General features: G+C 37.8%; 2 protein-coding genes across 3 annotated transcripts; one reads left to right on the forward strand and one right to left on the reverse strand.

Annotated features, from left to right (window-relative positions):
- Window positions 1-2573: 2573 nt before the first annotated feature.
- Window positions 2574-4297, reverse strand: LOC110894793. Its single transcript, XM_022142021.2, has 2 exons — window positions 4121-4297; window positions 2574-2992 (listed from the first exon to the last, which is right to left on the reverse strand). Exons 1-2 carry the CDS (start codon window positions 4209-4211, stop codon window positions 2688-2690), a joined length of 396 nt encoding a protein of 131 aa, XP_021997713.1. The 5' UTR covers window positions 4212-4297; the 3' UTR covers window positions 2574-2687.
- Window positions 4298-16504: 12207 nt separating this feature from the next.
- LOC110894792 lies at window positions 16505-21087 on the forward strand. 2 transcript variants are annotated; one of them, XM_035980954.1, is made up of 5 exons: window positions 16505-16868; window positions 17887-18750; window positions 19177-19983; window positions 20398-20516; window positions 20594-21087. In XM_035980954.1, the coding sequence occupies exons 2-5, from the start codon at window positions 17889-17891 to the stop codon at window positions 20927-20929; spliced, it is 2124 nt and encodes a 707-aa protein (XP_035836847.1). In that variant the 5' UTR covers window positions 16505-16868; window positions 17887-17888; the 3' UTR covers window positions 20930-21087. The 2 variants fall into 2 exon arrangements, with proteins under 2 accessions (XP_035836847.1, XP_021997711.1); XM_022142019.2 differs by lacking the exon at window positions 16505-16868 and having other exon boundaries at window positions 17621-18750.
- The last annotated feature ends 3239 nt before the right edge of the window (window positions 21088-24326 follow it).

Raw genomic sequence — 24326 nt, forward strand, 5'->3', positions numbered from 1 at the left:
TGACAACCTATTCCTTGTTCTTCAAATTCTCAATTCAACAATCAGATCATAAACAAGTCTTTAATTGAGCAAAGAAATTTCATTCAGAAATTGTTCAATGCACACAGTAACATAACAGTGCTAGTAGAGCTCACGAAGCCTCAGTGGAATAATAATCAACAACAGGTACTCAATCAACAAAACCTAATCATCCGTACGTACAGATCGACTAATTCTTACGTATGGGAGTTTGAACACACAAATTGCTTGAGGATCCGAATCCATTCTAGATCCAAAATTAACCGTTTTCCAATCGTTTAAGCTCTGTTTTAGTGTACGAATTGATACTGAACGTAAGGTACCTGTAGCCGGAGGAATTCGCCGAAACGAAATTGACCGGTGGAGTTATAGATGCGGATTTCGACTGATGATATATTCGAATAACGTCTCTGCGGCTGATGATTTCGATGACGAATTGTTTGAAGTCATCAAGCTGTTGAGTTTTGACGGACGGTACCGGAACGGTTATGCAAAGACAATTAGAGCGGTAGATTTCTCAGGCAGACGGAGCTCCGGTGAGTATATTAGAGCTGCGTGTGACAGTGATTCGCGTCGGAGATGTGAATCTCGCCGGTGATTCTCGTCGGAGATGCGTGACGATCCACCGGATTTGTATCTTTCCGACCACATGATCGGAATATTGATGAACTGATGGATGAATTTGAGGATTTAGAACAAACTGATGAAATTTGGGGATTTAGGGTTTTCAATTTCAATCTGGCAAACCTATTGTGATTGAAGATATGGCGTATTGGGGTTTAATAGTTTAAAAGGTAATGGCAGAAGTGTAATTATGGTTGCAACTGGTGGTTACTTTGGGCACTTATGAGATCGTGGCAATTTTTTACTTTAGGGCTTTTAAGAATACTAGTTCCCTGACAAATGCATGTTCATCTCTAACGCACTGGGTTATTGATATTTGTGTCACGATTCTGTTACAATTCTGTTTAGAAAATTATGATTTTACTTTCTGTCAGAATCGCGTCACAAATGTGTCAGAATTTGTAATACAATATTTTGCGTAGGAAATTTTCGTAGCAAAATGACCACTTTTCTAGTAGTGAACAAGAAATTTCGTTCGATTAGTTAAATGAACAAACATGAACAGAGGTCTCGTTCGTTCGATTGTGTTTGTTAATCTGTTTGAACAAGATATTTTACTTTTTGGCTTATGAAGTCGCCATTTATTTGATTATGATTTGAAAGGTTGTTGTATACAAACCCAACATAAAGGTATGAAGATGAATCACATAAATCCTATGCTATTGGTGCGAGTTGTAAGGAGTCTTGATCTTGAGTCAAGCTGAGGTGTCATTTGTAAGTTAAGTCATTTCCCTTGATGACATGAATCGAATAAATCAAACTTACATATAAAACTTGTAAACGTTAAACTATCGGCCAACATACATACGTGTAGTAGTGGCTAGTGGGGACTCTGGGCCCAATATATATCTTTGATTAATTGAATGTGGAATAAAATTGTTTGAGAAACATGAAGAAGTATTTAAAGCCGCCAAGTTTCATTTATTAATTTGAGGATTTGTCAATTTTGGTTATGATTCGAAGGGAAAGGATAAAATAGGAAATGTAGTTTGGATAGGAACGGTAGAAAGCAATAATAGAAGAACATGTGACAAATAATAAAAATCACAAGGAAGACCATTTTAGTCCAAACAATCTCAAATACATCCAGATCTAAAAACCCATTTCATTTCTCTTCAACTCAACCCTACACCACCACCCCCACCACTCCACCACACTGTCACCCACCGCCACCGCCACCGCCACTACCATAACCACCACGGCAACCGTTGCCGCCTTAACCACCACCACCAACAACAACACCGATCTCACAACCATCCCTTATCCACACTCTTGCCCGAACTCGACTCTCACAATCCGGCTAGCAACCACCACCTCCGGCGACGGTCCTCTCTTCAAGTGGCTCTACTAGCATATTATTATATATAAACCCAAAGTTTATAAATAATAAACTTCAAATCCATTTAATTTTATAAAAAAATGTAAATAAAACAGAAAATATAAAAAATATAAATATAAATAAAACTTTACATTATTTTTGTCAAATATAATTAATTAAAAAATAGACCCTCTAGATATTAAAGGACATTTTAGTAAGAATTAACAAAAAAGTTAACAAGATTTTGTTGATGTCAGAAAATGTGTGTAGCTGACGCTATCTTGTGAGTCTTGAATTGATTGTAAACTTCGTGTTGGATAATCAATAGAAGACCAGATTGATTGTATTGTGTTCGTGTTCTTCATCCAGTGTTCTTGTTCCTGTTGTGTTCGGTTTATCAAGGGGATTTCGCACCCTTGGTAGATTATCAGTTTTGTGACGATCCATACGAGATAGGGGACCTACAGATTTGGCATTAGTACTCAAATTGTGACAAGATTTGCGCTTAGTACTCAACATTGTAACAAATTATAACATTAATATCTGATTTTGCAACAAAAAACTATTAGTACCCGACATTGAAATTTGGCAGAAACCACAAGAACCAACGGTGTAATTTTTTCATCTTTAAATGAGTATGAGTAAAAAGGACGCTTTTATCAACAAATAAGTATTACATAGTTCGTATCGACGTGAACAGGTGCACAACATCAAATTAAAATGAATTTTAAATACGCATATGTAGTAAAAATGACGTTAAAACACTAGACATAACAATCAGAAGTCTATGTTCCCAACATATGCTACAAGTGTTGGCGGCGTTGTGGCGATTGTTGCGCTTAGCAGCGGCTCCTGCAGCGGCATACACAGGTATGACTGCTCCGCCGCCTCCTTGTCGGGAGAGGCTAGAGTCACCACCATATCCATTGTTGTTTTCTCGAGTTGAGCGCCCAGCACCACCATCGCCACTACCACCTCGTGCACTGGTGTGGGCAAATTTGCTTTGGTTTACAACTCCATCGTCTTCCCTACCTACAAAACCACTACATAATATATTATATATATAGTTATAGTGGGTGAGGTTCTAGAGTGAACACTAGTGTATTTGTGATCTGCGTGAACAAATCCTGACCATTCATTTACATCCTCAAATCGTAAAATACACTATAGTGTATTTTCATCTTCAAATCCTGACAATCCTGACCATTGATTTACACTTGTGTATTAATAATCAAGGGTTAGGATTAGTTCACACAGTTCACTATCAAGAGGGTTGTTCACAAATGAACCTCACCCTATAGTTATATACCAAATGGCTTTTAGCATAGCGGTATCAAGATGTGTAGTAAAAGTGTTCAGTTCTATGTGGTTGAGGGTTCCGGTTCCAAGCGGACACCGTAGGGGTGCGAGTTAATCGTTCTTAACCAATAAAAAAAAAAGAATATGTTATATAACTTAATTAAACAACTTATATGAAATAAGTTGTTAGGTCATAATTTATTTATAAAAAATGGTACAAATTAAATTTTCATTCCAAGGGACAAAACTGACGACAACAAACGTTGGGTTAAGAATCTAATTTTCTGTTATATAATGTTATATCTATATTCATTTGTTTTGGGCATATTTTTGACAACACGAATGAAGTGTGAGAGGATGGATGAGAGTGAAAGAAAAAAGAGAGGAGAAAAAATGGTGGGTTCGGCATCCGTCCCCATCCACCTTATATGTAAGGTGTCTTGAAAAGACGTTTCTTCTTATAAGATTATAAGATTAAGAGGATTCAAGTCTCACGATAGACAAATGTGTAAATTTATGAGTAATATTAGATGGTGTATAACGTTATTGGTAAAGGAAAGTTATTAAAGTAAAAACTAGGGATATAAAGTTATTATTAGTATAAAATAAACAGGTAAAAAAACCTACAACATGAATTGATAGGTTTGACTTTTAAAAATCAGATTGTAAAGTTTGATGGAGAACAAGCAAACCATAGCATCTCCAAGATTCAAAAAGATTAGTGGAAACAGACATCAAATACAAATTTGAAGTTAAAATCCAGTTGTACTAATGAAGGGAGCACTGAGTATTTGCTTAATTATGAGCTTAATACTTTCAAAGTAAGAAAGAAACATAGAGGGAGGGAGGGAGAGAGAAGACCTGAGTAGTTGTTGGCAACATGAGCAAATGATAGAGGAGAAATGAAATTCAAAAGAACCAAAAGAAACAAAATCAGCTTCATAGCACCCATGTTTTTTTCCTTTATTATCTTAAAATGGCTTCACCTTCTTATCCACTACAAGCCCCTTCCTTCCTTCCTTTCCCCTTCCCGTTCCATATGTGTATGTGTGTATATTATATATAGAGTGTGTGTGGGTCACACGGCTATGTTAAAGGTGTTGCAAAACCCAAGAAGCAATAAGGAGATGCCACGTGTCTCAATACTAAAGTTGATTGTATTTATATTTTTTCTGAGCTAACTCGTACACAATCTAATCATACCTTTAAATGTACACATTTGTTCACTATGAGATTTGAATTCTCAAACCATTTGTTAGTTCATTTTTGTTTGTTCGTTTATCTTCATTTTAATTTTGATAAATACATAATTAGTTATATTTATACAAATATAAATATTAAAGAGGCTTTCGAGCTACTTACATAAATACAAATAACCAGTAATTGGGATTTACAATGGAACGTATGTTCATTTGGGTTTATTTATGTTCGTTTATTATTTTTTTTATGTTAGTTTGTGTTCGTTTACGTTTGTGAACTATTCGTTTAGGTTATAAATGAACAAATTCATGTTCGTATTCGGTTAAAGTTAAATGAATGAACACGAACATACCCCATTCATGTTTGTTTGATTCGCTTACATGCCTAGATATGATAGCTCACACTACATAATGATATTTAAGGGATATACTTTAACATGTAAAGAATTGAAGCTTACCAAAACATACTAAAAAGTACCATGTTGCCAAATGCCAACCATGATAAAGTGAAGAAAAGTACAGAAAGATGCCCACAAACTTATGCATGGCCCCCCTTTGTTAACCACCATTGTCACACCAGTCCTTGTTTTGGACCAAGAATGAGTGGTAATGAATATGATAATTTAATATATATTTGGACTTTTGTTATGTCTGATAGGTCATGTTTGCTTATTAATTCAAGCATTGAGAAAATATATTATTATTCAAATATTTGCTATATAGCTTGAACAATTTAAAAGAAACATTTAAATACGTTATTTGAGCATCAAACACATGTGTAACTTGTTGATCACCAAAAGCTTTCCGATATAGACATCACTTTCAATCTTTTCCAAAGTATTCTCAGCCGGCTCGCAAAAGCAAGGACTTAGCCGTCTCAACCGCTCCAAAAAGAGTGTAAGCTTAGGTGTCTCAGCCTCAGCCGCCTTGAAAAGAGTGTATGCTAAGCCGTGTCTACCATTCAGCTGCCTCGCAAAAAAAAATGAATGTATAACTGAGAGAATGGTAATCTTCGTTGATTGTATTGCAACAATAATATTCCTATATAATACAATGGCTCTCCACTATTTTGGGAAGAGATATGGACTATAATTACAAAACATAATTATCTAACTATATACAATATATCGATACCGCAGTCGAAGCGAGAGGTGGCCGAATGCTGAGACTGGATCTAAAATCATCAAATAGCACTCGAGGAAGGCCTTTGGTGAAGATGCCTGCTATCTGGTAGCGTGAGGGGATATGAAGCACACGAACGGTACCACGTTGCACCAAATCACGAACAAAATGAATATCCAATTCAATGTGTTTGGTGCGCTGATGCTGAACCGGATTACCCGAGAGATAAACTGCACTGATATTATCACAATAAACAAGGCTAGCTGTTGGCAAGGGCTGGTGTAATTCCAACAGAAGATTTCTAAGCCAACATAGTTCAGCCACTACATTAGCAACGCCCCTGTATTCTGCTTCAGCGCTGGAACGAGAGACGACTGCCTGGCGTTTGGAGGACCAAGATAAGAGATTGGGGCCGAGATACACGCAATAACCAGACGTCGAACGACGGGTGTCAGGGCATCCTGCCCAGTCAGCGTCCGTGTAGCCCCGTAAGGAGAACTCAGTGAATGTCCCAAGGGTTAGACCATAAGAGGAGGTGCCCTGAAGATACCTGATGATCCGTTTCAATGCATTCCAATGATCAATGCATGTAGAATGCATGTGCATACAAACCTGCTGAACTGCATAAGTAATATCTGGTCCGGTGAAAGTAAGATATTGTAGTGCACCAGCGAGACTACGATACAGCGTAGGGTCATCAAAAATGGGGCTAGAAGTTGCACTTAATTTGGAGTTGGTGTCAACAGGTGTTGCAACCGGCTTACAGGAATGCATACCGGCCCGTTCAATAATATCCATGGCATATGACTGTTGGGATAAAAACATGTGGTTCTTCTGCCTAGTGACATTGATACCCAAAAAATGACTTAGAGGACCGAGATCTTTCATATCAAACTCAACGGCTAATTGTTTCATAAGAAGAACCTGTAATGCATCACGTGAGGTAGTAAGAATGATGTCATCGACATAGATAAGCAGATAGGCAATGTCTTGGCCATGATGATAAATAAACAGGGAGTTGTCACTTTTGCTCTGCTGAAAACCAATGGTTAAAACGAAGTCAGTGAATCGTTGGTACCAGGCACGAGGTGCCTGTTTTAACCCATATAAGGATTTCTTCAAAAGGCACACATGATCCGGATAGTGACGATGACGAAACCCCATAGGCTGATACATGTATACAGTTTCAGTCAAATTACCATGTAAAAAAGCATTTGTAACGTCCAGCTGATGAATAGACCAAGACTTTGATAAAGCAAGGGTCAAAACAGTCCTGGTGGTAGCTGGCTTTACAACTGGACTAAATGTCTCACCACAGTCAATACCTACCTGTTGTGTGCTGCCATCACAAACTAAACGAGCTTTATATCGCTCCAAAGTGCCGTCAGACCTGAATTTGTGGCGAAATAACCACATGCTACGTATAACATGCGTGTCACGTGTTCGAGGGACTAATTCCCACGTCTTATTTTTAATAAGAGCATTGAATTCAGTAGTCATGGCATTATACCATTCCGTTGTGCACAAGGCATCTTTAGGTGTTTTTGGTATGGGAGTGATAAGTGCGGTGTGAAGGTTAAACAGTTGTTTAGGTTTAGATATCCCGTCCATGGATCGTGTGCGAATTGTCCGAGTCGTTTGCGGAATGGAGGGAGGAGGGGGAGGCGGGTTAGAAGGAGGGGACGTATGGTGATGAGTGGAAGTGGAAGACGTACGAGGACGCCTGGAATAAGTTCAAATAGTAGGGGGTGGGCTGGAAGTATCGCCTATTGGTGTTGGACCAGAGGTAGAAGGAGCTAAGTTTAGGTAGGTGTGTGTCGGTTGTTGAAGGGGAGTAGGAAGAGGGTTGTTAGTTGGGCCGGGAGAGGGAGATGCGGGTGTAGTGAGTTGTGGGCCAAGAGGATGGGTGGAGGTAGTGTGTATAGGTGGATTTGTAGGCTGAGAAGTAGATTGAGATTGGACATATGGCCAAATGAGAGGGTTAAGAGAAGCAGTAAGAAAATCATAAGATTGAAGTGAGGGTTGGGGATGATTAGCAAAGGGGAAGGTATGTTCGTCAAAGATGACATGACGATTAATTATGATTTTGTTTGTGGCTAAGTCAAGGCATTTGTAGCCTCGGTGGTTTGGGGGATAGCCTAGGAAAACACATGGCATGGATCGATGTTCGAGTTTGTGAATCGTAGTGTGAGGGATTAGAGGATAGCACAGACAACCAAACACACGAAGGTGGTCGTAGGAAGGGCGAGTGAGGTAGAGTCGTTGGGTTGGGGATTGATATTGAAGAAGTTTGCTAGGTAGGATATTTAAGAGGTAAGTGGCAACGTCAAGAGCGTGATGCCAATAGGTGTTGGGTAAGGAAGAGTGAGCAAGTAAAGTCCGAATTATATTATTTATGGATCGGATCTTTCGTTCGGCTTTACCATTTTGTGAGGAGGTGTGTGGGCAGGAAAACCGAAAATGCATACCATTTTGATTGCAAAATTGTTTAAATTGAGAATTAGCATACTCTTTTCCGTTATCACATTGGAATTGTTTGATGTGTTTTTGAAATTGAGTGTTAATGAGTGTGGAAAAGATCTTGAAGGTTGAGAAAACTTGTGATTTATTACTGATCGGGTAAGTCCACAAGAAATTTGTGAAATCATCAAGAAACAATATATAATAACGGTGACCTCCACTGCTCAAAATTGGGGAGGTCCATAAATCACTGTGAACGATATCAAAAGGTAAAGACGTGTTATTAAGAGAATCCACAAACGGAAGTCTAATATGTTTACCAAACACGCATGATTGACAAATTTTAGGTTTCAAAACACCACAATTAATAAAATGAGAATGTTTAAGAGAATGCAATAAATTAGAGCCCGGATGACCAAGCCGTTGGTGCCAAATGTCTTGAGTGATAGCTGCAAAGGTGGTAGGAGATGTGAACTTTGATACTTGTGTAGGATCCAACGTGTAGAGATTGATGCAGGCCCAAGTGTAGAGGAGCGGGCTATTTTGTATTTGGAGGCCCAAGACCGCGTAACAAAAGGGGCCTCACTAAAATGGCTCTAACTTGGGCTACGGGGGTCCGTTTGGGACGTGCGACCAGGCGATTCGAACGTGAGAACAAGCTCTATCTTGCTGCAAACGGCCTATGGCGGTTTGGGTCATCGCCCGGGCCAAAAAACGCTTATTTCCATGAGTTATTTTATGTTTTATGTTTTTTAGTGGGTTTTTTGGACTTTTGTTTTGTTCTAGTTTTTGGCCCAAGTGTGTTTTAGGCCCATTTTCGAATTTCAGTCTCTATTTATATGTTGCTAAAGATAATGAAAAGTTCAGGCTTGAATTTTGAGAAAACTGATTTTTCACTTCAAATTCCGTGCCCTTTGGGTTGAATTTTGGGGTTGGGGAAGAACTACACGGGTATTCGTAGAATCAACGTGTTTGATCTTCATTTATCGTACCACGCACTACATCAGAGATCCCCGGAACTATTGCATCGTAGGATAGGGGTCCGGGTCTTGAGATCCTTCACAAGAAAACCAAACGGGTCAAATTCAATAGACACTTGATTGTCCGTTGTGAAACGACGGACAGAAAGAAGGTTTTTGATTAAAGAAGGGGCATAAAGGACGTTGTTTAATTTAAAGGGTGGGAAGGGAGGTGGTAAGGTTTGATTGTCGTGTCCACGGACGGGTATAGTTTTACCATTACCGACTACTATGTGACGAAACATGCCATTATTAAAAAAAGACGAGAAATTAATTGAATTACGAGTCATGTGATCAGACGCACCTGTGTCCATTGTCCAGTTTTGATCAGGCTGATTCAGGGATAAGTTGTAAAGTGCCTGATTAATGTCTGTCATGGTCTGACCGTCATATGATGAAGCCTGACTTGCAGCATAATTTTGGGCTGGTCTTGGGCCTAATATGCCTTGGGCTGGGTTGGTGGATTTCACGGCCGTCGGGTAAGGGCATGGGGGTATTGTCCAAGGGGCCCACTGATGTGAATAGTAATTAGGTGGTGGACTGGCCCAGTACGGAAAGGGTGAGGAGAATGGCTGACCAGTAGATTGAGAGACATATTGTGATGCTGAGTTTGAGTAGCCACGTCCCCTGTTCGAGTTTCCACGGCCACGGCCACGGCCACGTCCCCTGGTGCGATTTGAAGAAGATGTACGAGGAGAGGTACCGCGGTCCGCGGTTGCAGCTAGTGCAGTTCCAGTGATCTGTGCAGCTTGCTTGGCTTGATTCAGTTTTCGAGTTTCAGCCATACACAGACGAGATCGGGTGTCATAGAAGTCGGGTAATGGTTTCGTTTGTTGTATGATGAGAGCAACACTTTCGTATTGTTCTGTGAGACCCGTGAGAATTTGTAGTACCAACTGCTCATCTGTAACAGATGCTCCAACATTAATAAGTTGATCATAGATGACTTTCATAGCCTGGCAGTATGCGGACATGGATGTGAACTGATCAAGGCGGGTAGTAGCGAACCGATTGTTGAGATCAATTGTCCGTGTGGCCTTGTTGTCTTGAAAAAGATTAGATAGCGCGGTCCAGGCATCGTAGGCTGTGGTGTTTGGCTTCAATATGGTGCGTAGCAGATCTGTGGATATAGTACCGTATATCCATTGCAGGACGATGGCGTCAAGGCGCTCCCAAGATTCGGTTGGGGCGGACTTTTCTTTATCCGTACCAGAGGATGTAGCAGGAGCGGCCCTTGGTTGAAGGTGATCATATACTTGAAAAGCCTTACAGTGGTTCTTGAAAAGTTCCGACCACGATGTATAGTGGCCAGATTCAATGTCCAGGGTGATTGGGATAAGTGTTCGGATATTAGAAACAGTGACAGCGGGGTGAAGAGGAGTAGCCATAGGGAAGATGAAGGGGAAAAAATATATATATCAGAGGTGAGAAGATAGAAGGCGACAGAAGTATCAGAGGGTGGGAGGGAGGATCGTTATGCTTCTGATACCATGAGAGAATGGTAATCTTCGTTGATTGTATTGCAACAATAATATTCCTATATAATACAATGGCTCTCCACTATTTTGGGAAGAGATATGGACTATAATTACAAAACATAATTATCTAACTATGGGAAGGAGTTGGCTACAAAGCCTATTTTTCCTACAAAGTGTAGGAAGTGATCTTGGCCATTGGATGGGTTTGTTTAACGGTTGAGATCATCTTGATGGCATTTTGGCAATATATGTGAGTTTAAAATAGGCTGACTTAATTGATTGAGGGTAAAAGTGTCATTTAATTAGTTTTAAATATAGAAATAACAATCAATCATGTAACCTCCCCTTATTACTCGTGAATTTCCCTTTCTCTACACTCTCTCATCTGATACACCAGATCTAACCAAATCAGATGCAAATTATGGAGTTTTGTTTTAGGGGTTTTTATGTAGGAACAAGAAAGTAGAAACAATACAACCACAAAAACACGACTGGGAGCCAAACATGAGGATCAAAACGGAAAATCGAAGAGTTAGGTATGGTTTTTTTGCCGTATTTCAACTATAGGGTTTACGTAATTGTTGTTTTTTTAGCGAATATAGTTGATTTCGGATGTATGGCGTGTCTTATGAGTTGTATTTTATTACAAAAGTGATGTTTTTTTTTATCATCTTATGGATCTAGGGTTTGATGTGTTGTAGCTTGCTTTTGGTTAAATCATGCGTTTGAAGTATTCATTGGGTTGTATTGAAGACGAAGACACTGGGTTGTGCTGAAAACGAAGACATTGATTGGTGTGGTTGTTATTATTATTTTTTTTCTTCAGGATGTTGTGTTCAAAGTAGTGTGTTTTATAGTTGTAAGGGCAAATTAAGTATGTGTTGTAATATAATGGATCTAAATTGCTAGTTTGAAATGGATACAAATATGTTTGATACTAGATGTACTATGAATGTGTTCAAAGGTAACCAATTATGATGTGTTTTATATCTGGTGTGTTATATACACTATAACACATAGTGAAGAACCCAATACTTATAAAACACAATTTCAAGAAAAAAAAACATGTCATTCGTGAATCATAAACTGGTATAACACATCATGATAAAACCAATAACTGGTAAAACACAACATCATGAATTACAAAGACATGTCCTTCATAAAACATTGTTTTATCTATTATAACACATTGGTAATAAACTATGACTAATAAAACACAACGTGAAGAAAATTATTCATAAACGATCAACAAAAAACTCAACGTGAAGAAATTGTTCTTCGTAATTTAAAGTAAATGTCGATTTTAAATTGATATGAGATATTTTGTTTCCTTAAAAATCTCATTTTTGTTTATGATATAAATCTTCCATAAATAAGATAATTAATCAATTACCTTTATGCCCTTTAGTAAAAAAACACTATATGCCACATGTCACAATGAGATCACTTCCTACACTTTGTAGGAAAAACACACTTTGTAGAGGAACTCCACCCATCTAACTATATACAATATATCGATAACTATTAATAACGTCTAGCAAACTCACTAAAAGTATAGGCTAAATTCTAGCCGTATTAACCGGCAGAGCTAATGTGACAACTTCTGATTGGTGAAAAAGAGATTGACTACTTTAAAAATGAGTCAAATATGATGAGTATATTGAGAAAACTTTGTCCACAATATCTATTTTTGTAATTTTCCCTATTAATTTGTTTTTTTTTTTAAATTAAGTTCCCACATCTTGTTTGTATTTAACCTAAAAAGTAGATTATATATTTTATAATATATTTAAAAATTCATAAATTATAAGGTGAAGTCTTTTTATGTGTGTATGTTTATGTACTCAATGATTGAACGAACAATATGTGGACGTGTATTTTAAACTCATGGTCACTAGATGCTAAGAAAGGATAACGTTATATATCATTCTTAACTATACTTTAAAACATCACGAAAGGTTTGATTGTATATATTATTATGTATTTCGTTCTTTAAACATTTTAAAAGAATGTTTGAAAATTAAACTTTAGTATTATAGTTCAAAAGTTGTAACCACTTGACTTGGCTATATCGATTACGTATATTGTGCAATGTGCACTCTTTTCTTTATAAACAAATAGCTTCTGCCCTTTAGTGGGTGGAATTGGAGTGATGTGGGATAAAAGCAAATTATGTATGTATAAAAAAATATAAAAGAAGAGAAGTTGACTACTAACATGACTTTTATGTGGTGTTCGTTTTTTAGAAAAAAATTGTGTGAGGTTTTCTGTCTGCGTTGCGTAGACTACGTGCAGATATTATCATTTGCAGATTGTTTGTTTTTCCAAAAACGTTTTATTTAAAAACGTCTGTGCGAGCTCTTTTTGGCTCAGACTTTGCCCAACAATTTCTAAGATCTTCTAAGGTCTGCAGAGGGTTAAACACAAACACCCACCACCACCACCACCACCGTCCACCACTCACCACTACCGTCTACCACCATCATCGTCCACCACCACCACCCACCATCCATGTCCACGTCCACCACCAACCGCCACCGTTCGTACACCACCAACCGCCACCGTTCGTACACCACCACCAGTTTATTTTAGAAGTCTACATAAATTAAAAAACAAACGTCCTTCTTGCAAGACTGCAGAGGTTTGGTCCACCTTTTCTTCTAAATATGTCTCCAGATTTAGTTCGCATACTGCAGATATTTTACCTTTTAAAAAATAAACAACACCTTAGATGGTTTCATAACTTGAGCTTCTTTTTTAGTTTCATAGGGAGGCGTTGCTAACTTGAGGTTATTTTTTTGTGAGTTTAGTGCTTTGTTGACTTGTGTTTATTTATTTGTTTATTTTTTGTGTTTTTGAGTTTTGTTTTTTACCGAATAAAACCGATAAAGTTACGGAAAACCGCTTTTAACTTTTGATTTTTTTTAACGAATGGAACAAGCGCAGATACCCTTTTGGATATATTTTTAAAACTTTTTTTTATTGTTTGCTATAATGAGTGCACCGAAACCGACCGGGTTCCTGTCGTTTTCTTTTACGTTTACCTTTGTTATTTGCCTTATTGTTTTATCTTTTCTTATTATTTTGATGTATAGAGCATAGCTACGACGCAAACAACATTAACACATTTAGATATCATTTTGTTTGATTTTATGAAGTTATTCATGGGTTATCATAGTGTACGGTACGTAGTGAATTTCAATCGCAACGCTCGGATTACTACGACCCTAGTATATATAATATATACATATGTAAACATCAAAAATTTAGTTTTTTTAATTATTTTAACAATTTATTTTTATCATAAGACAATCACGTTATTTAGTATAAGGGTGAAGAGGGCGCATAGCGGGTTGGGCTTTAGGGTTGTTACCCTAGACGGGTACACCGCCACCACCCATACAAGTAGGCTTGGTTTGTTGGATACAAGGTAGATCAAGTCGCGTTGTTTGCTTTGACCGTTTAACGGTCATTAGACCGTTACAGTTTAAAAAAATATATTTTTAAATAATCAACTATAAATACAAATCATTTCACCCGTCCATCACAAACCATTTTCACCCTTCACCACACTTTCATTTTACAAAACAAATTTCATACATACTACGGAATCTCTTTCAATGGCGGAATGTACCGAACAACAAGAACTCACATTGGCGAGGCTTGGTTGAGTCTTGCCGAGAACAAGGCGCGCGGCTCGTGTGCATGCGGTTTCAAATCTTTGCACTATTTTATGAAAAATGGTTAACAAAACACCAAGGTGTATGAGATCATTTGAGGTGGCGGATAATCCGGATTCAAGGTGTCAAGTTTGAGACACTATTAAACAAGGCGATGAACAACGAACATGTGCAAAATGAAGAGGAAGCGATTCAGGTGCCCCTTCGTGAGTACAAACGGACATACGAGCCCAAAGAATTTGATTCTTACGTTGAGGTTTGGAAAATCGTGAAAACTCATCCCCAACAGAGAGAATTCGTTTAATTTTAATATTATGTATTTTATTAATTTTAAGTTTTGTTGTTTCTAAGTTATCAATATTTATTTGTTTAAGTGAAAGTTTAGTTATTTATAACTGTTTAAATAAGTTTTTATCAAAACTAAAAAAATTCTAGGGTAGTTGAAAGGAGTGGTGATAGTGTTATTGTGGGTTGATGATAGTTTAGGGTAAAAATGATATGGAAGTGCAGGATTGGAGGGGGCTAGGGTACATGAAAGGGACACCCCCTTCACCCTGTGACCGGACGGTGTGGAGGGCATGGAGGTGGTGTGTAGGCCTCAAGCACGCCGGCATATTGCCCTGTGCCATGGCGTGGAGGTGGAGGCGTGGAGTTTTCCATTGGCGTGAGGGAAGATAGTGGGTGACGTGGAGGCATGCGATTGGTGGGTGATATTTGGATTTGTTTTGATTGGTTAATTGTAATTTATTTGTTGATTTTATTTTTATTAAAAGGCCCCCTTTCAAGCTCTTCCCATCCCGTGCCTTTTTTTACAACACCCCTTGTTAACGTAACTGTCACATAACACTTTATGCCTTTTCTTCATGTCTCTTCACGCGTTTCTGAATGATTTTACAATTTACAGAGTTGATACTTTTGTCAACCTTTTCCTTTCTTAGTTTCTTCTTATTTTTTGAAGTTGGTTACTCCAATATGATAACTAAAAACAATAAACAAAACCTCAATTTATTTTACAAAGCTAACAATTAGAAAGTTGATACATGAACACTTATAGTTAGGCTATTGGAAAGCTCAATTTTTTTATACCCTTCACCCTTACTTTATTGTTTGCCTCCTTTATGTAGTAGGTTGATTTTAGTTATTATACACAATGTTTTAAATACCGGTATGAACCGGCCGGTTATACCGGTTAAACTGGATATCAGATACGAGTCCGGTACGATAAAGGCCAGTAAAACCCGAATACGGTATGTCTTATGTACCGGCGTAAAATCCGGTTCTACCGGTTCAAACCGTTGAACCGGTTTGCATTATCTTAAGATTTGATTTCTTATTTTTAATAAAATATGATATTAGGTAATATTGATCTTCCATATTTCCGGTAGTTAACCTAGTGCCTTCTATCCCAATATTTCATCGTTGTTGAAAATGTTACTCACCTCGTACAATGTAATATTGTTTATAACTAATAAAAATATTCTTAAAATGCTTTATAGTTTACAATAAAAATAGTTGTTTTTAGATAAAACTATGAATGGTTACATAAATCCTAGTGGAGATTCGATTGTCTTTTAAGATGAATTTGTATTTTATGGAATTTATAGGGTTAACTAGTAACCCGGTTCAATCGCCTGATACAACTCGCTTCAACCGGTTAAACCATTTTAGAGCCAAACCCGGTATGAGTTAAAAACCGGTTTTTAATACATTGATTATACACACCTTTATAATTAGATTATTTATTAGGTTATCTAAATCTTGAATTGATCGAGCAACATAAATGAACATAAAAAGACACAAAACTAGAAATTTATTTATATGTTTTTTTTTTTAATTTTAGTTAAAGTTTAACGAGAAAATGAAGAAATATATATGTTAGCCTCACAAATGGTGGCTAATGAGCCGAGTTCAATTCGAGCCAGAGCTAGTTGGGCTTGAGCTCAAGAGTATATGGGTAGCTGAGTAGCTCGTGTTGCCTCGAAATCCTTATCGAACTGAAATATCAAGCTTCAACTCGTGTCATTTTACTTTCAAACACGTACTAGCTTGTAGCTCGCCTAGAGATGTTTAAATAGCTCGAAGCTCGCTCGAAAATAGGTAAAAAAGGCTTTTTCAAAGTTGTTCGTTTTGTAAAACGAACCGACTCTTCTCGGTAGGGATGAGCTCGGTACCGAAAATATTCGATACGGTACAGTACCAGTATTGAAGGTAAAAATGTAAAATTTGGTAGAATGCCGGTACCGAAACAAAAGTACCGGTGCTGCATACACCAAAAAGTGTGTAATTATTCGGTGCCCAACACAATTTCATCTTAAACTACGAGGTTTTATTCTTCGATGTTTGTTTTGTTACCGGAGAAGGAGCAGCCGTCCAGTTCTGATTTTTTTTTTCCTCTATTTCGAATGCGCTTAAAGCGCGCCTCGTCAGGCGAATCAAGGCGTTCGCTTCGCTCTTACGAAGCGACGATTTAGGGTTTTTAACCGTTGGACAATGTTTCACATTTTTCTATATATTTTAACCTAAACCGCCGTCACTACCATATGCGAGATTCATCTTCTTCTTCTTCCCCCCTGTTTCAGATTGGTAGCAACTAGCAACAGATTCTAGATCAGTTCTTGCTCCCCCCCCCCCCCCCCCCAACAAATATTTATGTGAGTTTTCTGGTTGCATATTCAAGTTCAGTTCTTTTTGGTCATGTTTGGTTCTGTGTTTGCTCTCATGTTATGCATTTTTATGGCTTTATGTTTGATGTTTCACAGTTTCTTGCTCTCATGTATCACCACTTACATATGTGTGTGTGGTGGGGGGGGGGGGGGGGGGTAGGGCTGCAAATGGACTGAACGAACACGAACAAGACCTTGTTCGTGTTCGTTTGTTAAGAAATATATGTGTTCATAAACAGTTCACGAACACTTATCGAACGAGATTTTATGTTCGTGTTCGTTTGTTAAGGAAATGAACTTGTTCGTGTTCGGTTGTGTTTGTTTGTTAATTTTAGGCAACGAACAAAAACGAACGTTGACAACACAAATGAGCACCAACTAATGTTCATCAACACAAATGGAAACAAACGAACACAAACAATCGTTCATGAGCAAAATGTATAATACACTAACACTTATTAGATATTTAATTTGTCGGAATTTTGAAGTATTTAAATATATATAAAAACTAAAACACTAATGAACTACCGAACACAAACGGACACATTACCGAACGTTCACGAACACAAACGAACGAACACGACCTTTGTTCATGTTTCTTCATTTAACTAAACGGACAAAATTTATTGTTCGTGTTCGTTTGTTTAATAAACGAACGAACACAAACGAACTTCTCGCCGAACAATTCACGAACTGTTCGCCGAACGCTTGGTTCGTTTGCAGCCCTAGGGGGGAGGGGGGGGGGTACATTTTGATATTATATTCGAACAGTGGCGGATCTGGGATTCATTCTTAGCTTTAACGTTTTATAAACAAGCGGTAACGAAATCGAAAAAATGTCAATTTTTTCCAAAATTTACACTAATTTTACACTACCGCCGGAGCGCCAAGCGGTAGCAGGCGTTGCCCCTTGTCGAAACATAGGTCCGCTTCTGTATTAGATTGATTTTATGTTCATTGCTTGTTTTTGTAAGTTTATGTTCACTGCTGTGTTTGTTTCCCACAGAAATGGCTTCCGAAGGTGATTCGTCATCCACGACATCAATAGAAAGTGATGATCCCGGATGGTTGTATAATAATTTGGAGGAAGATGATGGTATCACTTGCTTATTCTGCTACAAAGTGACCAGAAAAGGGATCCATGGAGCAAAACTGCATCAAATTAAAGCATGTTCTTTCTGTCCCGAAGACGTTAAAGACAAGCTCAACGTGTTAGTAAAAAAACACAAGTCAAAGAAGATTGTTGTTGCTGAAGATGGTGTAGCGAAGATACCGAAGATTGAAAAGAAGAGGAGTGGGGTGTATATTGGGGGACAAGAGAAAAGGTTAAAGTCGAATGCCAACGGTCCGCATAGTAACCTAGAAGCAACAAGTTTGAAACAAACAAACATGAACGATGCTTGTGAAAACGAGCTTCGAGCAAGAACCGTTCAAGCAATTGCTCGGTTTTTTTGCGAAGCAGGCGTTGCGTTCAATGTTGCTCGGTTAGATTGTTTTAACGAGATGATTGAGCTTATTGGAAACTACGGGCCAAATCTCAAGCCTCCGAGTTATCATGAATTAAGAGGTCCGCTTCTTAAGAACGAGGTAGACAACGTAAAGAAGTGGATTAAAGTGCATGAAGACGAGTGGTCAAAATACGGGTGTTCAATAATGTTGGATGGTTGGGCGGATAGAGAGCAAAGAACATCGATCAACATCTTGGTCAATAGTTTCATGGGGACTGTGTTTATGGAGTCGGTTGATGCGTCGTCTTATACCGAGTCCGTGTCGGAGATGTGTCGTTTACTTGATCGCTTTGTGGAGCGAATTGGGGAAGCTAATGTTGTTCAAGTTATCACAGATAGTGGAAGCAATTCTGTACTAGCGGGTTAGTTGCTTGATATTTTTTCTTTTATGTTTCAACTCAACTAGTTTTAATTATTAGGGTGAGCGGGGCACTTCTCGGGGAGGGGGGTCGGGGACTAGTTACCGCGCGGGGAGGAGTGCCGCCATCATCATTCACCGCATGGAGGGGATGGAAGGTCGGGGACTAGTTACTGCATAAGGGAGAGAGGGAGAGGGTGGCCCACCAGATTTTCAACCAATCAAGTTATTTTCCTTTTTTTTTTCTTTTTTTTTCTTTTTGAATAAAAAACAAGTCCCCTAAGAGAGGAGTGCCGCCATCAAATTGAGGGTGTGAGGGGAGTTAAGGGGGGAGTTGACGTGGCGCGTGCTGATTGGTTTTTTGTAAGAGAGGTCACTCCCCTAAGAGAGGAGTGCCCCTCTCACCCTTATTTTATATATGATTATGCAGGCAAAATGTTGATGGAAACTAGGCCAAACTTGTTTTGGACTCCATGTGCCACTCATTGCATAGATCTAATGCTTGAGGATATCGGGAACCTTGCTAAAGTCAAAAAAACCATTAAAAGAGGAATATTTCTTGTTGGTTATATCTACAACCGTTGTGGCGTTTTGAATATGATGAGAGAGTTCACGAATAACAAAGAGTTGACAAGAAACGGGATTACACGCTTTGTAACGACCTATCTTTCTTTACAAAGCTTGTACAAGCAAAAGGGGAGTTTGGAGAGGATGTTCATAAGTGAAAAATGGAGATTAAGCGTATGGGCCAAAGAAGCCAAAGGAAAAACCGCTAAGAAACTTGTTTACACACTTCCGTTTTGGAACAATGTGGTTTGGACTCTTAAAGTTACGGGTCCTTTAGTTCGAGCATTACGACTTGTTAAAAACGAGAAAAAACCCGCAATGGGTTATATTTATAAAGCTATGGATACCGCAAAAGAAGCAATTCGATCCGCTTTCGATAAGGAAAATGATTGTAAGGTGGTGTATGATATAATCGACAAAAGATGGGATTGTCAACGCCATCATCCGTTGCATGTAGCGGGTTACTACTTTAACCCGGAGTTCTATTGCACAAACCCAGATATCGAGAAAGACAGTGCGGTTATGAAAGGGTTAACTGCGTGCGTTCAAAAGCTTGTCCCTAGTAATGCCGAACAAGATCTGATCATGACGGAGTTGATAAAGTGGGTGAACCAAGCGGGACATTTCGGTAATGATCTTGCGATTAGAGCGCGTGACAAAATAGCTCCCGGTAAGTTATCTAACTTTAAATTAGAGTAAAATGTCATTTTCGTCCCTGAGGTTTGGTCACTTTTGCGAGTTTCGTCCAAATGTTTGTTTTTTCGCATACGTACCCAAAAGATTTGAAATTTTGCCATTTTCATCCAACTCATTAACTTCATCTATTTTTTAACGTTAAGGCAGGGATATTTTCGTCATTTTAGACTTTTTAAAAATAAATTAAAACTTTTTTATTCAGAAATGCCCCTGACGAGTTAGAATAAAGTGGCAAGATTTCAAACTTTTTGGATCCAGATGCGAAAAAGAAACATTTGGACGAAAGTCACAAAAGTGGCCAAACGTCAGGGACGGAAATGACATTTTACTCTTTAAATTCTATTATACTTTATATATTGTACACACTAACTTTGAAATTTGGTATCAGCTGACTGGTGGAAATTATATGGGAAAGAAACTCCAAATCTGCAAAAATTTGCTGTCAAGGTGCTTAGTTTGGCGTGTAGTTCGTCGTGTTGTGAAAGAAACTGGGGCTCGTTTGAGCATGTAAGTATTTTAACTTTCAAGTATATATGAAGTTCTTTTGTTCTTGTAACTATATAAAAGTTTTCTTGTTTTAATAGATCAATTCCAAGAAAATGAACCAGTTGGAGCACAAGAAGCTGCAAAACCTTGTGTTTGTCAAATATAACCGAACATTTAAGAATCGTTATGATAAAGATGTTTATGATTCTATATATTTGAAGGGCGCTGATTATAGTAACGAGTGGTTGACTGGAAAAATGGAAGAAAATCGTGTTCTAGAAAATGAGGACTTAACACGAGTCGATGTAGCAAATGCAATCTTGGAAGATGAACAAGTTTCTTATGAAAGTGACATTGATGATGAAACTTTGGTTGATTGGTTTGGCGATTTTGACGATGACGTTGAGGACTACATCGACGAAGTCGACTTTTGAACTTTTGGTATTAACGTGATGCTTTAGTTGCTAATTTTGATAGTTCCATAATTATATTTAGGGGTAACTTCGTAGAAATGTAACCAACTTTGACAAGTGTTCCAATTAAGTCATTGAAACTTTTTTTGTCTCTATAAAATAACTCAAGTTTCATTTGATGTTCTAATACTATGTAATTATCAGGTTACCAGGTTAGTAATGATGATGTGTCAGGTTTTATTATTTTTTGTTAATTTTTAATATGATGTAGAAAATAAAATTAATGACATGGATTTTTTTATAAAAAGTTGAAAATCATTTTTTATTCTAAATAAATAAATTAATAAAATATGTACTGTTATGTTACGGTTGAATATTTTTAAAGCAAAAAAATTGTACTTTTTTGAATGACAAAAGAAAACACTTTTTTTTTGCTTTTTATGAATAGAAAATAAAAAAAACATGTGTTAATTATGAATATTCGTTTTGCAAAATAACGATCATCAAAGGTTTTAATATTTTTTTTATTTTATAATTCCACCTAACATAAAGAATATCCAAATAAACATTAAAAGGAAAATAAAAAATAAAAGAAAAACATAGTAACCTGATGACCTGGTAATTACATAGTATTAGAACACAAAATTAAAGTTTAGTGACTTTAGAGAGACAAAAAAAGGTTGGATAACTTAATTGAGACACTTGACAAACTTAGTTACATTTTAGTGGCATTTTCCCTTATATTTATGGAATAGTAGTGATTTCCTAAGCATATATTTTAACTATCTAGTTATGTTTTTTTGTGTGTCTGTGTTGTTTTTTGTTTTTTTTTTTTTTTTTTTTTTGTTCTGGTAGCACTTGAAGAAAAAAACTGGTTTAGTTCCTTTTATTATTAATGAAGCTTAAAACACTAGAACAACTAGATCAAGGTTTGATATGTGAACTGAATGACAATGTTATGTATTATGTTCAGGGCGTCCGGTCCATTTTGGGGCCGTAAGCGAACAAAAAGTATAAGCCCCTTTAATGTTACAACCTTACTCTTTTATCCGGGCTTGAAACCGACAATAATAAACTAAAAAGTGTTGGAAATTTCGAATTAAAAGAGATTCCTTTGCGTGCAAGGCAAGGAACCATGGAGTGGATAATTATTAGAATATTTAAACGTGTTTAGGTTTAATTATTTAGTGATAATTATCATGTCCAATATAATAGGTTTATTAGCAATCCTAGTTATAATCTAATAGGAGTGTTTAGATTATAAATACCATGCTTTGGGTATTAGTGATTGTAATTCAAGTTTTGAGTCAGTTTCTTGAATAATAATAAACGTTTGGGTGTTAGCCAAATACTTTGCAATTTCCGATTTCAATTTCCGTTCATACTGATTCATCTTGAATTGGTATCAGAGCGACCTGGGAGATATCACGTACCTGCGATTGAGACTGGGATCGTAGGAACAGAGGAAGCAGTAGCGTGAACTTGGCTGCTGTTGAATTGCTTGACCGGAAGTTTAATCGGAGCTACAACCCTGCTTGTTGGGATCTAGACAGGGAAGGGAACAGGGCGTGTGCAGCGTGTTGTTGTTTCTGTCGACCAAAAGGGGGAAGCAGCAAAGGGATTTCATTGGATTATTTTTTATTTTTTATTTTGGGTTAGATGTGAAAAGGCCCAAATTGAAAACATAATAGTCCAATTTAATTCTAAGTGTGGTGCTGTTGTGTTGTACGAGAGCAGTACACAATCATAAAGAAGTTTTTTTTTTTGTTTTGGATTTTTTTTTAAGTTCAAGACAAAATTTAGCATTGTTTATTCGGGTTCGTGTTCGGAGTGGAACTCAGAATTAAATGTGTAGACTGCAAGAAACTGAACCAGTTACACCGGGTTTGTTTAATCGTACGTATAGTCGACGCAAGAAAAATATGGTTGAAAGCAATGGCGGTAGTGGCTCGAATACCGAGAAATCGGTTCCAAATTCAACAGCGTTTCAATGCCCGATGTTGAATAAGGTTAATTATACAATTTGGGCGTTGCGTATCCGTGCGATTTTTAACATTCATGGCGTGTGGGAGGCCATTGACCCCGGAACTGAAACCGATGTGAAGAAAAACAATATGGCGATTGCTTTGTTGTTTTAATCTATACCGGAAGAACAGATCTTGCAAGTTGGTAATATGAAGACGGCAAAAGAGATGTGGGATGCACTGAAAGCGCGCCATCTAGGAGCCGATCGGGTACGTGAAGCAAGACTACAGACACTCATGTCTGAATTTGAGGCGTTGAAGATGAAGGATTCTAGTACAGTTGATGAGTTTTCTAGCCAGTTAACAGGAATGTCTTCAAAAGCGGCGTCTCTCGGTTCTATAATAGAGGAACAAAGGATCGTGAAAAAGTTTCTCAGTGGTTTACCAAGGCGGTTCATCCATATGGTAGCCTCAGTTGGGCAACTTGTGGATCTAAAAACAGTTGCATTCGACGATGTGGTTGGTCGAATAAAGGCGTATGAAGAACGCATAAAAGATGAAGAATTGCAGTCGGATAATCAAGGTACTCAAACGAAACTAATGTTTAATAATTCTAATACCTCTTCAAGTTCTAGACAGACTTCACGCGATTCGAGTAATGGACGTGGGAAAGGCTCGAGCCGTAGATGTGGTGCGGTGAACAATTCATTAACTCCACACGTGAATTCAGCAAAAACAAATCAAAATCGTCCAACTTATGATGACAATTCATTAACTCCACACGTGAATTCAGCAAAAACAAATTCGAATGTTGCAAATGGTGTGGGCCCAAATAGCCAAAGGATGAGATCAAGTGTTGTTGTGGTAGAAAAGTCAACAAAAGACTCATGTGTGAACAACACTTCAACGAATTACATATGCCTAGCTACTGTGGAGAATTTGGGCTCGCCAGGTGTAGTCAGAATAGCTTCAACGGCTGTTTGCAGTCCATCTCGCCAAAGTTCCATGTCACATGAACAGATTTTTGCGGCTTCAAACAGTAGCAGTTCAAGCGACGTGAGCAGTAGCGATAGTGAGAATAATATTTTTGTGGGGCCCGAGTCGATTTTACGACGATTGAATCGAAGCACGGTTACACTGGTACGTTTTAACGATTATATTTTAAATTCGAGTACTATTGATGAAGAATTTTTATTGCTTGCGGATGACGAACCGGCTTATTTTAATGATGCCAAAAATAAACCGGAGTGGATAAAAGCAATGCGCGCAGAAATCGAATCAATAAATAAAAACAATACGTGGTCGTTAACCGAGTTACCGCGTGGTGTAAAAGCGATTGGTTTGAAGTGGGTTTACAAGAGGTTAAAAGAAACGCGGATGGCTCACTAAATAAACACAAGGCTAGACTCGTGGCAAAGGGTTATGTTCAACAACCCGGAGTCGATTTGACGAAG

This window comes from Helianthus annuus, chromosome 12 (assembly GCF_002127325.2).
Source record: "Helianthus annuus cultivar XRQ/B chromosome 12, HanXRQr2.0-SUNRISE, whole genome shotgun sequence".
Taxonomy (NCBI): domain Eukaryota; kingdom Viridiplantae; phylum Streptophyta; class Magnoliopsida; order Asterales; family Asteraceae; genus Helianthus; species Helianthus annuus.